The 16,064-nt window shown below is 32.3% G+C and overlaps 1 protein-coding gene across 9 annotated transcripts in view; it reads right to left on the bottom strand.

Annotated features, from left to right (window-relative positions):
- LOC145255656 (neutral alpha-glucosidase AB-like) overlaps positions 1-16,064 on the bottom strand; it is a 117,891-nt gene that overhangs the window by 14,348 nt on the left and 87,479 nt on the right. For all 9 annotated transcript variants that reach the window (XM_080114201.1, XM_080114207.1, XM_080114210.1 and 6 more), the window contains exons 16-21: positions 11,426-11,586; positions 8,487-8,736; positions 8,158-8,234; positions 7,595-7,669; positions 3,753-3,866; positions 829-938 (exon numbers count right to left, since the gene is read on the bottom strand). In XM_080114201.1, coding sequence (XP_079970327.1) covers positions 829-938; positions 3,753-3,866; positions 7,595-7,669; positions 8,158-8,234; positions 8,487-8,736; positions 11,426-11,586 — 787 coding nt within the window. The remainder of the gene's footprint in view (positions 1-828; positions 939-3,752; positions 3,867-7,594; positions 7,670-8,157; positions 8,235-8,486; positions 8,737-11,425; positions 11,587-16,064) is intronic.

Raw genomic sequence — 16,064 nt, 5'->3', positions numbered from 1 at the left:
GGGGGGGGAGATTGGGGGGAGCAAAGGGAAGATGGTGGGGGAAACAAAGGGAAGATGGTGGGGGAAACAAAGGGAAGATGGTGGGGGAAACAAAGGGAAGATGGTGGGGGAAACAAAGGGAAGATGGTGGGGGAAACAAAGGGAAGATGGTGGGGGAAACAAAGGGAAGATGGGGGAGGAACAAAGGGAAGATGGGGGAGGAACAAAGGGAAGATTTTCTTTACTATTGATTAGTTTAGAATTAAATTCCAATGCGATAGTGAAATTAGCTATTAAAAAAAAAAAAAAAAATTTTATTTGAATGAATCAGCCGAATTATTTAGATTCTCTAGACTACTGTTCTCATTATTTATTATTTGCAGGTTTCGGTTGATGTAACCTGACCTTCTCTGGGTGTATCTTGTCAAACTTAGGACTCTGCATGGAATTTGGAATCGTAACCGTTATCTAAATATGAGGGTAGCATGCTCTTGTTCCTATACAAGATACACCTAAAGAAGATCTGGGGTTACATTGACCGCAATATGAAAAAAATAAACAAAATAAACGATATGAGAATGGTAGTCCAAAGAATCCAAATAATCTTCATCTAAAAAATCCAGAAACATTACCCTTTCATATCTCCACAATTTTCAAAATTCCAATGAAACGCAAACATTGTATAAAGAATAAATTGCATTATTAGCAACTAAAAGTTAAGATTAATGATTTGTCTGACATATTGCTGTAGAAGAGTGAGGATAGAATTAATTTTTGAGGGAAAAAAAAAAGAAAAAAAAGAAAAAAAAGAAAAAAGAAAAAAAAAAAAAGAAAAGAAAGACGGCTTACCTGCTTGTCAATTTGTGGTTTTCAAATACAAATTCTCGAAGAACAAAATCTCCTTTTTTGTAATTATTCGAGTGATAATCATCAATGTATAATTGTCCTTTGGAAATTTCCTACAAGGATTAAACAAATGAAGAAAATAAAATTAAAATAACAAAATCAAATAAAATTAGAATAAATATACATAAACACAAGTGAAGCATGCATGGTCCCCCGTTAGTGCACAGTGAATGAGGCATAATAAGACATGTCTAAGTTCAGCATTTACCCCACCCACCCAATTTAGCCCCAAAAGTCCTCAGGGGACGTCAAATCCTGGTGAAAATGAACAAACAGTGCAATTTTAGGCCTTAACATATATAAATTTGAGTTCTGTACCATGAAAAATTTTTTTAAAAATGACTAAGTCCGTTATTTACCCTCCCCCCTCACCATTTAGACCCAAAAGTCCTCAATGCCTTAACATATTCAAATTTGAGTTCAGCACTATGCAAAACTGCTAAATAGACATACACAGAAAATTTGGGATAAATATAGTAAAATAATCCCAAAAATTGAGTGTTTTTATTAACCCTAAAAGAGCCCCTGGGGCACACCCAAGAGTTATCACGAAGTATAGACAAACAAAATTATATAGAAATCAGTTAGTTACAACTTTTTAGAAAGTTTTATAAAAATCCAAGGCATCAATTTTTTTTTTAATAAGAACAAAAGTGTCAATTTTAGCCAATTTAACCCGAAAGGCACCCACAGGGGCAACCGTTTGTACAAAATTTCAGAAAATTCCAAGGCATAGTTATTGAGAAAGATGCGGACAGATGAACGGACAAGGGTGAATTTACAGGTCCATCCTCCTTTTGTCGGGGGACTAAAAAAACAAAACAACAATAAAACGGAATAAAAATATGAGATTCATTGAACGGTGGGATTCTATATCAGGAAATATTCATCTTAATTCATTCACACGGATCCAAGAAGATTCGAAGATTACTGTAAAATCAAATCCTAGAGGTCCTGGATATGACCTTAAACTATATCCGATGGTGAGGCCCCAGCTTGTGGGCTTTGGGAGTGTGGGCCACCCCTTAATTGCCATTGCTCCCAGGTCCACTCTGATCCGGAGTGGTAGTACCTGTTAGGGTCTCAACTATGGGTTAAATAGAAATCGACTTAAAAAAAATATATTCTATTAAAAACTTTTTCTTCAAAATCACTGGATTCGGCATTAAATGACCTGAAAAGGGTTGATATGCCGTAAAACAAAAACCAAAACCCAGAGCAAATAATGGAGTCATTTATCTTGCTCTTTAAATTCTAAAATTGTCTTTTTCTGTTTCTTCCACCATGCTTGTTTAAAGGTGTTTCCACATAAATGTCTAAACACAAAAAAAAAAAAAGAAAAAAAAAAAAGTAAAATCTCATTTTTTATCTTGAAAAGGGGGTTATTTAACAAATGGTGTGGATTTAAAATCTATCTTTATACGAATATATTTTCACTTCATTTTTATTTTTCATTTGCTTTTAATTTTGTTAAAAACGCTTTCTATGTAACAGGAATGGTCAAAAATTGTTTTTATGTGTAATAAAATTTGAAAAAAACACAAAAAGTTTGATACATATATAAAAAAATATGCCTTTAGCAAGAGAAAGATCCCAAGTATTTAAATGGAGATAGGAAGCCAATTAAACAAAACTCTTGTTTATTTAGAACTGCACTTATTAAAATAAACTTTGATGTATGTACTCATCACAGAATGGGGATTTCATATTCCAAAAATCATGTAAATTGATCAAGTAGGTTTTTTTTTTATCTAAGAAAATAATTTGTGATTTTAATACTAAATTGTATCAATTATGAGGCTGATTTTGTCAAGCTGTCTCCCTCTTATTTATACAACAGGAGAGATCAAAAATCCTACGTCTGTCTTCGGCATAAAATTTGATATCTTTGGTAAAAAATACTTTGATTTATGTGATTTTTGGAATATGACATCTTTTTTCTGTGACGAATACATACAAAAGTTTTTTTTGTATATTTTTTTTAACAATTCTAAATAAGCCTTTTACTTCTCCCTACCAACACTATGAAAGAGGAGAAAAAAAAAAAAAACAGGCAAAGAAAAAGAGGGAAAAAAATTGGAATTCCATTCCAGGTGCCTGCTTCCCTAACTGTACTGACGTGCAGAAGTTCAAGTGTAACGTGAACAGAGGAAAAGCAACAGGAGAAGAAAAAGAGGAAAAGCAACAGAAGAAAAAGAGGAAAAGCAACAGAAGAAAAAGAGGAAAAGCAACAGAAGAAAAAGAGGAAAAGCAACAGAAGAAAAAGAGGAAAAGCAACAGAAGAAAAAGAGGAAAAGCAACAGAAGAAAAAGAGGAAAAGCAACAGAAGAAAAAGAGGAAAAGCAACAGAAGAAAAAGAGGAAAAGCAACAGAAGAAAAAGAGGAAAAGCAACAGAAGAAAAAGAGAAAAAAAAACAGGAAAAGAGAAAAAAAAAACAGGAAAAGAGAAGACAAAGCAAATCTAAGCAAGAAACCAAACCACTTTTCTTGAAAAAGATAAATTCAGTTTTTCTCCAAATTACAAGAAAAACTCAACCCTGTTTTTTTTTTTTTTTAAATTTTGTTCTTGTCTTTTGGTCATGCAAAAAACTGGATCTCCCCATTCTCTCCTGACATGATTTTCACTTATTTCCTCCCCCTCCTCACCCCACTCCAATGAAATAATTATTCATGTGATGTTATGGTGACTGAAAACTCTAGCTAAGAATACCTTGGAAAAAATCAAGGATACAGTGACAAGGATGACCATAGATGCCCCCCCCCTCCACTTCTATTTTGACTGGCCTTATGTGTAACTTTGTTTTGTTAACATCTGTTTTACGAAATGAAGTTTATGAATCCATATTGTAGATAAACAATTTACTTACGTTTGTGCTGAGGCAAACAAACAATGTGAATGGATCATTTTTCATGAACGTAGACGAACGCCTCATACGGTATTTCCTTGCAATAATATGGCCACCTCTTTGGTAAGCATGGATCTGAAAATAAAAAAAGTAAAAATAAACCAAAAATAGAATTTAAAAAGAAAACGCAAAAATTCCATTCTTTAACAATTTGAACAGAGACCCCCACCCCCCACCCCACTTCTATATTTAGACAGATCTACTATATTTGCGAACTAGCTATGCCTGTCTGAAATTTATAACTTAAAATATTGCAGCATTCAGAATTTTTTTTTTATAATTCTTAATGCTACAATATTTTAAGTTATAAATTTATATAAACATGGAAAAGAAAAGGACAAGATATTCTAGTAAAAACTAGAATATCTTGTCCTTTTCTTTTCCATGTTTAAGTTTAATCATATTACTTTTCTTGCTTGTATTTTTCTATTTATATATATATAGGATTTAAATAAAATGTACAGAAATTTCTTGAGAGCTCTTTCGGCTATCATCTCGCCATGAGAAATCGATAGCATACAAAACAATATTATTGGCGAAATTAAAGAGCACTACGGGGAATTGAATATGCTAGATTCCCCGGTAGTGCTCTTTAATTTCGCCAGTAATATTGTTTTGCATGCTATCGATTTCTCCTGACAAGATGATAGCCGAAAGAGCTCTCGAGAAATTTCCGTACATTTTATTTAAATCATTATATAAATTTTGTACCTCTAAACACTTATATATACAGTGATGATCATATTTATTGGCACGGTAAAATAAAAGTTAAATTTTGTCTAATAAATTCTAAAAAAGGGATTAAATTAAAGAAAATAACAAAGTATATTATGTATTTTTAACTGGCCTTTCCGATGCAGCAATCGGATTTTAGAAAAAATAAATAACAAAGGAACAACAAACATAATTGCAAAAAACCCTTGTTCAAAATTATTGGCACGATTTATTTAATAATCAATTGTATAGCCTTTGGCCTTGATTACCTTCCTCAGTCGCTTTTCATAGTTTACAACCAAGTTGTTGCACTCTTCAGTAGTAATTTTAGCCCACTCTTCCTGACAATAATCCTCCAATTGAATAAGATTCTTAGGCTTCCTTTGCATTACCCTCAATTTTAATGTTCTCCATAAATTTTCAATTGGATTAAGGTCTGGGCTTTGTGATGGCCACTCCAAAACATTAATATGATTGTCCTCAAGCCATTTCTTAGTCAGTTTAGCCGAATGCTTTGGGTCATTATCTTGCATGAACCACCAACGATGACCAAGTGAGAGCTCTTTAGCAGAGTCTTTCAGGTTTTCATCCAATATTTTAACATAATCTTCCTTTTTTATGCTACCTGTGACCTTAACAAGTCGCCCTGGTCCAGAGGCAGCAAAGGATCCCCAAAACATCAAACTGCCTCCACCGTGCTTCACTGTGGGTATGGTGTTCTTAGGCAGGAAAGCTTCGCCAGATTTTCTGTAAATATAAGACACTTTATTATGGCCAAATAACTATTTTCGTTTCGTCAGTCCATAGAACACGTTTCCAGAATGCAACATCTTTATCAATATGACGTTTTGCAAAGGCTAGCCTTGCTTTCAGGTGCATAGGCTTCAATAAGGGAGTCTTTCTCGGACGACATGCTTTTAAACCAGCTCTCTTCAAAACTCTACCAACTGTATGTCGAGATACATTCACTCCAGAGGTGCTCTGTTCATCAACAATCTCCCCAACAGAGATCCTTGGGTTTTGTTTTACTTGTCGAACAATTTTCCGTTCATCTCTTGGGGAAAGAATCCTTTTTCTCCCTCTACCCTTTAAACTCATAACGTGGCCTTGCGATTTGAACTTGTTTATTATGGCTCTAACAGTGGATTTGGGAAGGTTTAGCTTCTTTGAAATCTTATCATAGCCCTCCCCATTGGTATGGCATGCTACAACAAGCTTCCTGACGTCTTCGCTGTGTTCCTTAGTTTTAACCATGGCGATTGAAAATTATAATTTAGTCACTTATAATAGTTTAAATAAATCGCTATCTAAAAATTATCTGAAAAAAATTATTCACTGAATTAGCGTTAAACAAGCATAATATGGCTATAAAAAAGTTCAGAAAGCACGTAAACCGGAAATTGATTGATATTATACTGATACTAAAAGAAAAACAAAGCCGTGCCAATAATTTTGAACAAGGGTTTTTTGCAATTATGTTTGTTGTTCCTTTGTTATTTATTTTTTCTAAAATCCGATTGCTGCATCGGAAAGGCCAGTTAAAAATACATAATATACTTTGTTATTTTCTTTAATTTAATCCCTTTTTTAGAATTTATTAGACAAAATTTAACTTTTATTTTACCGTGCCAATAAATATGATCATCACTGTATATATATATATATATATATATATATATATATATATATATATGAGAGATAATACTGATATTTTTCTGGATAATGCAAAAAAAAAAAAAAAGAAAAAAAAAAAAAGAAAAAAAGATTTTTGAACAGAAAAAACAATATCTAGCAAATATGAAATGAACATGAAATAGTGTCTATTGTATTTTAAATATAGAACCAACCCAAATGAGAAATTAATAACTACCAATGAATACTCAAATATTGTGCTACATAGTTCAATACAAATACTAAAATCACATTATAAGAAATAATCTTTAATTTTGTCCTTCAGTTCAGCACCTTTTGGCAGATTTTTTTTTTTGCCTTGTTTCTTTCAAATGCTCCCTTTCTTTACGTAAGGTTTTAATGACTTCTTTCTTCAGTGAAGGACTGCAATGAAAAAGGAACTCACCATTACAAGAATGATTAAATATTATTTGAAAACGAGGCTCGATCAAAGGGAAGTCACTCATAGTCCAGAGATGCCAGATTGGACTTTTTAAAGCCAATAAAATATGCATCAAGTGCCCTTGAAAGCCAAATGACAAGGTAATATTAGGAAAATAAACATTTTACTTTTTTGAAATTCATAACATATATTTCGGAACTAAACTCCATCTTCAGTATATTTTATTTTTTCTTTCCTTTCTTGCCATGTTGTGAAGTTGGAGAAAGAAAAGTCTGTAAAGAGCCGCGCGTTGTATATCAGCGATTGTATTTTGAGATGTTGGAACAGTGCATAGGCAATACGAGAATAACGTCAAGGGTGTGAGTTCCATATAGAAACGCTGATTTGGCTTTTAAGCACACTTGATGCATATTTTCTTTTTTTTTCAAATTAAATCAACGTTTCTATATGGAACTCATTCTTGACGTTATTTTCACTGTTCCAACATTTCAAAATACAACCACTGAGATACAAAATGTGGCTTTTTACAGACTTTTCTTTCTCCAACTTTACAACATGGCAAGAAAGAAGAAAAAAAAAAACATACTGAGGATGGAGTTTAGCTCTGAAATATATTTATGTGATAAATGTCAAACAAGTAAAATATTTGTTTATTTTCTTAATATTACGTTGCATTTTGGCTTTCAAGTGCACTTGATGCATATTTGATTTTATTTAAATTACATCAACGTTTCTATATGGAACCCACACTTTTTTTAATCTGGCCTTTTTAAAGCCAAATTTGTGTAAACTTGGCCCTTTTTTTTTTTTTTTTTTTTTTTTTTTTTTTAAAGCCGTTTGGCCTTCAAAAATTGTATTTGGCCTTTTTCCAAGCATAACGTACAGAATAACTAAAGGAAAAAGCAAACTATTATACAGATGATAATTTAGCCTTCTAATCTACATCTAGAAAGAATTGTTGTTATGGTAATTTGACTGATAAACCGATAATTATTTTCAATCTTATCAAACTTACTTTGTCCAGTGGTGTATCAACTTTTACAGTTTGTCCTCCAGCATAAGTTTTGAAGTCTAAGATATCATACCAGACCTGCAAAAAAAAAAAAATAAATAAATAAAATAAAATAAATAAAAAAATAAATAAAAAATATCAGCAGATCATACAAAAATCTAATTTAAATGAATAAATGTCAAAATGAGACCAGTTTTCTCATGCTAACATCCGATTTCAAATTCGCCTTGACACCATCATTTATATACTACTTATACTTATGAATATGTCATGGCAGTCACAAAATTAACTAATTTGCATATTAGTTGAGAAAAAAGACATTTTATTAATTACTAGCAGGCCGCCCGGCGTTACCAAGTCATAAAATATGCATAAATATTATATTTTTATTAATGCAGAATTCTTATTATAAACAGAAATACCGTAGATATTAAACATAAACTTCATTAAAAAAAAAAAAAAAAAAAAAAAAAAAATGAAGTGTAGGTGCCAGGCAGGAAAATCACATACTCTGTTAAAGTATTTTTATACTAAAAATGCTACTGAAAATATATAAATATACTGACCTCGCCTTTTCCTGGAAAGTAGATGTCCATCGTGGCTATTCCTTGATCAACAACTGGTTTCACTAATAAAGCAGAACCTGTTTAGCCAAAACAATTATTAGTATTAGTAATTACTGTGATGGGGAAAATGGGGGTGGGGGATGAAATGGGGGGGAAAAAAATGAAATGAAGGTAAAAAAATAAAATGGTGAGGAGGGGGGGATAAAAATAAAATGTGGGGTAAAAAAATAAAACTGAGTAAAAATAAAATGAGGGAGGGGGGAATAAACTGGGGGTAAAAAAAATGAAATGGAAAAAAATTGTGAAAAGATATATGTGGAATGTCTTACCAATAAGATATTGATCATCCATCTTGAAGGTGGTGGAATCTTCCGGATATTCTACCCACAATGGCATCATGACAGGTGAACCGGTTTTCTCACTTTGGTAAAACACAGTGTACCAATAAGGAAGGAATGTATAACGTGTGTGAACAGCTGCACGGATAATGTTTTTGTTCTGTTCTGGTAACAACCAAGGTTCACGGCGTTTGGTGTCCAGATGGGAATGGAGGCGGAAAAATGGCTGAAAGGCACCAGCCTATGCAAACAGATCCAAAGGAAAATATTTTAGACATGAGCACACTTTAAAAAAATGATATGCAATAAAATTCTGTTTTAAACGTGAAAAAAATGCCACAAAAATGTATGGAACGCTTCAGACTGCTTTTGAACCACCTTTCAAGAATTGAGCATCAGTTTTTGAGTAGCATAAAAGATTCATTCAAGGAAGGCAGGGAGTCTGTGAGGGATGACAAGAGGTGTGGAAAGAGTAAGGAAGTCAGCACACCAGTTGATTGGCCAAATAAAGAATTTCATGGATAAGGACCGTCGTGTGTCTATAGAGACAATAAATGCATAGTTTGATGTCAGTGTGGGAACTGTACACAGTTATTCTTGAGGAACTGAAGATGTAGAAGATTTGTGCATCCCAAGGGTGCAGTCTATAACTCCATTCTTGTCACAGACTATTATTTTTTTTTTTTTTTATTTTTTTTACATGGTGGTCACCACTTATCAAGCCCCAGAAGCCACTCGGGGATAAGAATTATTATGTGTACAGTAATCAATGGGATAGTATCATAGTAATAGTTAGTATTGGAGATTTGATAAAATGTCATTACTTAAGGGGGCAGTTCATCAGGAATTTGTTTGTGTTGGACTTGAAGACATCTAGACTATTTGACCAAAATGGGCATCAAGACAGTCTCTTACCCTTGCTATATTCTAAACCCTGGTCCCTGTGACTTTTGGTTATTCCCTAAGCTCAAGGAAAACCTTAGACTGTCGTTACGACACAATTTAGGAGACGGCAGGCTGTGACGAGGATCAACAATACGCTCACACAAGAGGACTTCCGTGGGGCCTTCCAAAAGTTGTTAGAATGATACAGTAAGTGCATTGCAGCCGGAGGAGATTACTTCGAAGGAAATTAGAGTTTCATGTGTGTACTGTCAATAAAAGTGCCCATACGAAAAATGTCTGGAATCTTATTTAAGGCACCTCGTATATCACAGTCAATCTTCTGCCATGCTTTATTGATTTACATGGACATCGTGTGCACATATGTATTTAAAGTCCTACGCCTGTGTTATCAACTGACCGTTGACTTACATCATTATTCAAAAGAGATTTAATTCAAGGGGGTAGCGTGTTCTTGTTCTGTCAGCCATGACTGGATAAAGGTCCAAAATAATTTGCAATTGTATTTTTCGGTCGCCACACTGAGGATTGAACCTTGAACCTTCAGAAGGTCACTTTTACAAGTACTCTAACCACTACCCCGTGGGTCCTTGCAGGCTGAAGAATTCAAATCATACGAATAACCAATCTTCCTCTCAAAAATTAAGAAACATAAAAAACAAGCCGAGTATGCAAAATCCCCTTCCATGAGTGAAAAATTTACTTTCACCATGACTAATGTTTGTGCAGAATTTTAAAAAATTCCAAGGTACGGTTATTGAGAAAAGTGCAAATAAATGAATGGACGAATGATTTTGGGGCAACTAGAGTTATCCTGGAAAATCCGTTCTGGCAAAAATTTACTTTCACCAGGACTCCTGTTTGTACAAAAAAAAAAAAAAAAAAAAAAATCCAAAGTAGATGAGCGGACGAACAGAAGTGAATTACTAAGTCGAATCCTTCATTTGTTGGGGGACCAAAAAAAAACAAAAAAAAATTTTTTTCAAGTATTGATCAATTTTTTAACGATTTATTTTGCTATTGAAACAAGTATGAATTTCTAATTTTACTTTCAGAACACCGGCAGGTGGCGCCTGCGTCTGTCAATTGAGGTATGGAAGCACCAAATGGATACAATACTTCCACTATTGAAACAAGTATGAATTTCTAATTTTACATAACGAATGACTTTCAGAAAGCATATTTTGAAGTCTAAATTGCTAAAATTTTAACAAACGTTCTTCTTAGAAGATTTGAGGGTAATTGTGAATAAAATCAGACCCTAAGTTTCAAACACCGGCAGGTGGCGTCTGCATCTGTCGATTGAGGTATGGAAGCACCAAATGGATACAATACTTCCGCTATTTTTCAAAACTGCTTACTTATATATTTGGGCAAAATATTAGGATATTTTTTTGTTAATATATTTTTTTTTCAAACATATTTACGTTTTGTTTAAATGTACTTTATTTAAATATACTTTACCTGCGCAATCTATTACGATCGTCGATTTCAAAATAAATGTTTCAGCAATATCATCTACTGGATTGGTACTTGTTATCTTGTTTGAATTTAATGGGTTTTTTTTTTAAAACTGTTAAACTATTTTTTGTTGCACATTCACTTTTTTTTAAACTGCTAAAACATTAAAAATTGTGACAAATTCATTGTTTTATTTTCACGTTTCTGTGAATATATTTTTAAAATATCCCAACAGTTTGACAAAATATATAAAATTATATAATTATTTGAAAAGATATGCGATTAAAAACAAAAAATTGATAAAAAGTTTACACATTACATTTTTTTATTATAAGAGGGGTGAAAAAAAAAAAAAATAAATAAACATAAAAAATATTTGAAAATTGTATCCATTTTGTGCTTCCATACTTCAATTGACTTGCCAAAGTGTTTGAAAGTTAGAGTCTGGTTTTATGCACGATTACCGGTTTGAGTTATGAATCCTGTAATTTCCATAGTGAATTCAGATAAACTGCATGTGCACAAGTTGAAAAAAAAAAAATACAAGAGGGAAAAGTTTTGCTCACCTGGTACCATCTCGTAAGAAGCTCATCATCAGGATTGCGGAAAAATCCACCAACGTCCGCACCAGAGAAAGTCATACCGACAACGTTCAAAGATAACATCATTGGAACAGTTATTTTTAAATGGCTCCATTCACCCGTATTGTCACCGGTCCAGATAGCACCTGTAAACAGAAATCGAAGATAAGCAGGCTGTGACGAGGATCATTGACACGCTTACACAAAAGGACTTCGATGGGACATTCCAGAAGCTGTTGGAATGATATAATAAACGCATGGCAGCCAAAGATTTCTAGAGTTTCCGTGTGTGTACTACCAATAAAAGTGCTCGTACGAGAAAAAAAGTCTGGAAACTTAATTAACGCACCTCGTATATTACATGACTGTCCATAACAGTTAATCTCCTACCATGCTTTATTGGTTTACATAGACATCGTGTGCACACATGTATTTAAGTCCTACGCCTGTGCTATTATTGACCGTTGACTTACATATTATTCAAAAGAGATTTTTCCCCAGATGATTTGTAAGAAAAAAAAAAAAAAAAAAAAGAAAGAAAAAAAAAAAAGAAAAGAAAAAAAGAGAAAAGAAAAAAGAAAAAGAAAAGAAAAAAAAGAAAAAAAAGAAAGAAAAAGAAAAAAGGAAAAAAAGAAAAAAGGAAAAAAAGGAAAAAAGAAACAAGGAAAAGAAAGAAACAAGGAAAAGAAAGAAACAAGGAAAAGAAAGAAACAAGGAAAAGAAAGAAACAAGGAAAAGAAAGAAACAAGGAAAAGAAAGAAACAAGGAAAAGAAAGAAACAAGGAAAAGAAAGAAACAAGGAAAAGAAAGAAACAAGGAAAAGAAAGAAACAAGGAAAAGAAAGAAACAAGGAAAAGAAAGAAACAAGGAAAAAAAGAAAAAAAAAAGAAAAATTATTTGTTCTTTTAAAAATGTCGACCAAGTTTTGGTAATTTTTATTATCTTGCTTTTGCTATAACAAGTCAAGGTAAGCAATTTAGAATGATATATCTATCTTCCATCTATCTACTCAACTATTATATGAAACAAACTGTGAGAATATGTTTGTTCCCTATGGTCTCCTAAGCAGCTGGGCAGATTTTTTTTTTTTTTTTTTTTTTAAATTTTATTTCACACATGTTCTTTATTATGTTCCTGGCAGCATTTTTAGGTTTTTGTTTTCAATAAGTATCGGTAATTGAAGAAATCCAATGAAAGCGGAAACAGGTGATTTTGACTAAAGTTAACACCTTATACAATCTAACATCACGAGTGTATTTGAGAAGTTTTATTACCGCACAAGCAGAAAGGACCAATATATAAAATCAATAGTAAGTTCTTTGATATGACAAAGGCGTGTTCGAAATGGATGTTTCTTTTTAGAGCACAACTGAAGCATGATACTGAACTTTTAGATTTTAAATTCAAGACATTATATAAAAATAATTTTATAAAGTAAACAGTAGATTCTCTATAGTGCTATGTAAACCACAATGTATTGTGGACCAAGTCATGTGAAGCTTCTTGGTGCATCATGGTGGGTTCTCAAATAGAGCAAGCAATTCATCGATTTGATTAAAAAATGGGGTATTTCACCAATTTCGATGACAAAATATGGTAGAGTAAAACATTCATTAATCTTCATGTAATCCTGGGCAACGTCAGAGATCCCTGCTTTATATATATATATATATATATATATATATATATATACACACATTAACGTTGGGACAATTAATCAGCATCGAGAATCGGAAAAATTGGAAGATTTGGGGGTATTGGAATCCGTATCGGAAAAATCGGTGTCTATTTTACGATGCCAAAACGATTCTTTTAATTGTATTATTTTTTTAAATTTTATTTTGCTTAAAGTAAAATCTTCCATTGCTGGTAATAATGATAAAATAATAAATATTTATTGATTTTAAAATACCAGTAAAGCTCAAAGCGATAGATCATCCTCCACAATTGTATTTTGACGTTTAGGAAAATACCTGCATATTTAACATGTGTTTTTACGAAAATTGGAGAAAATAAAAAATCTTATAGATTTAAAGATTTAGAGATTTATAAAGAATCGGAATCGGAAATTTAGCACGGAGTCGGTAAAAATATTGAAACTGTCCCATCACTAATATATATATATATATATATATATATATTAGTGATGGGACAGTTTCAAAATTATATATATATATATATATATATATATATATATATACACACACACACACACCTATGGAGAGAACTTGAATGCCTACTAGACACTGCTCAAATGTCTAAGGTCTTTCTGTACAGGGTTTGTCAGGATAACCTGGCATGTGGATATTTTTCCTAAAAGTAAACAGACTAAATGTTCAAAATCACATATTTTATTTGGGCCGCTAATACTATCAGTATGGGTAACCCACATTAGCTTTTATGAGGAATGGTGCACCTTCTCCAAGTGGCGTTATCTCAAGCAACAGCACAAAGCTGGATACTCCACCAGACTAGATGAATTCTTGTCCTGGAGTCCAGTAAGACCAAGAGAAAGATATATGACAACATATTTAAATTGTCAATTGGGGAAAATTATGTTCCAACTTCTTTACTAACTCTGTGAGAGATATAAATGAAAACTTTAAAGGAATATCCGAATATCTATGTATCTCATATAGAGTTCAAAGCACCCCCTTGATTTCCAAGAACTTCGACTGAAGTAAAATGAAACCAGAGAAAAGGCATACTAACGAGACCATCGTTAGGAAACGTTTCTTTCAAGTAACATCAATAAACAAGAAATAAAACATTGAAAAATATGTTGCATAGGGGTACATATTGGGGACACATTGACGGGGACCCAGAACAGATGAAAATGAGGGAGAGATTTATATTTGACTGGGATGATTCTTGGTAATTTCATGTTAATACGGCTGAGAGATATAATACAACAGTTCTAAACACATATAGAGGAGAGGAGATACTTCACTTATGATGGTGGGGAGGAGACAATATGTGGAAGGGGTTACAATGTTCGTTACAAGATGATAAAAACACATTTACCTTTTCTGTTGTAAGGAATGACGACACAAGACAAACAGTTACAAACATAGTTGGTTTCTTTATTCTTCAATCGACCAATCGGTGATGTCAGGAATTCAAACTTTGATTTACATGGTCTATTTTTCCTCCCTTCACTTCTAAGGGGCTCTCCTCTCCAACTGACTATCACTGTGTGTGATTTGCTCTGAATATCTGATCCTCATATACTCTTGACTAACTTCGAACCCTCAGATTCCTATATTAAGAAATCTCCTTGTTTATGACATCAGAAGTGTGTTTTCCAACGTGACTATATCACGTTTTCTACACCTGTCCGTCCAACACACTTTTGGCAAACAAAGAATCCTCAATTCTAATTCTAACCTATTTTTAAATATATTTTAACTCGCATTGTGCATTCATTTAACTGACATATTTAATATCCACATTTCTAAAAGAATGCACAATCGACTCTTTTTCCGACAAACAATATTTAACTCTTTCTAACATTCCATTTTCCATTATTATCTTTAACACTTGCCTAAAGGGCTCGATTCTAGTCTTATCCTAATATCATTTTCACTTATCTAGTATGTCTTACTTACATAAGAGGACAGCTCTTTCATGTAACACACACACACATATATATATATATACAAATATGTATATTATATATATATATATATATATATATATATATATATATAAAAAGATTATCCCAACCACATATAGATTCTTATATGGATACATTCACTCATACTCTTTTTTTTTTAAGATCAGTGGCATTGATAACTAACACCATTGACATACTCAATTCAATAGGTTTCAACTAATTAAAAAAAATAACTTACAAGCAAATGAAAAATGGATACACTACTAAATCAATCTGTTAGATATACAAGAGGTCATTCTTAAAATAAAACTTTTTTTTAAACTCAAAAAGATTAAGAGCTACGAAGACGGTAGTAGTACCATTAAAACGAGCAACCGTTTGTGTTCCAGAATTTACCACCATTCTCAATACAGTTTTATCAAGAATTTAATAATGTATCTCTACTTCTGATTTTTCTTTGCATAAAAAAAATGTAAATTGATAAAATATTCTTCCCCCCCCAAAAAGAAAATAATTTGTAAACGATTTTAAGCAATTAACGTGAAATCGTTAGCATTGCAAACTCAACTCCTAAGTTTAAAGTATTGTAGAGTTATCTGCCCTTGACATGGTTCTTTTTTTTTTTTTTTGTTTACTTATAAAATTTGATTTAAAAAAGCTATTTTAATTTATACAATTTTTGGAATATGACATTTTTACTAGTGATGTAAGGATTTTCAATATTTTTCCCTTGATGCTAATACAATTACATATTCTGTATCAAACTCCTGATTCTTCAGAAATCTCTAAATATTTAACTATAGAGTTGTTATTTTCCTCCCCGATTACAGTAAATACATGTTAAATGTGCAGATATTTTCTCAAAATGTAAAAATACATTGGAGGGGGTGATTTATGGATTTTACTTTTACTGATAGTAAATATTTATTGCTTTTAAGCTATTTTAACATGACTACCAACAGTGAAAGATTGTTTTTATTTTTTTTTTATTTTGTTTTAAACAAAAAG

Source organism: Euprymna scolopes, chromosome 31 (genome assembly GCF_053919585.1).
Source record: "Euprymna scolopes isolate OS-2025 chromosome 31, ASM5391958v1, whole genome shotgun sequence".
Classification (NCBI taxonomy): Eukaryota; Metazoa; Mollusca; class Cephalopoda; order Sepiida; family Sepiolidae; genus Euprymna; species Euprymna scolopes.
Note: the sequence above shows the minus strand (reverse complement) of the source record. Positions and strands in the feature narration are given on the sequence as shown.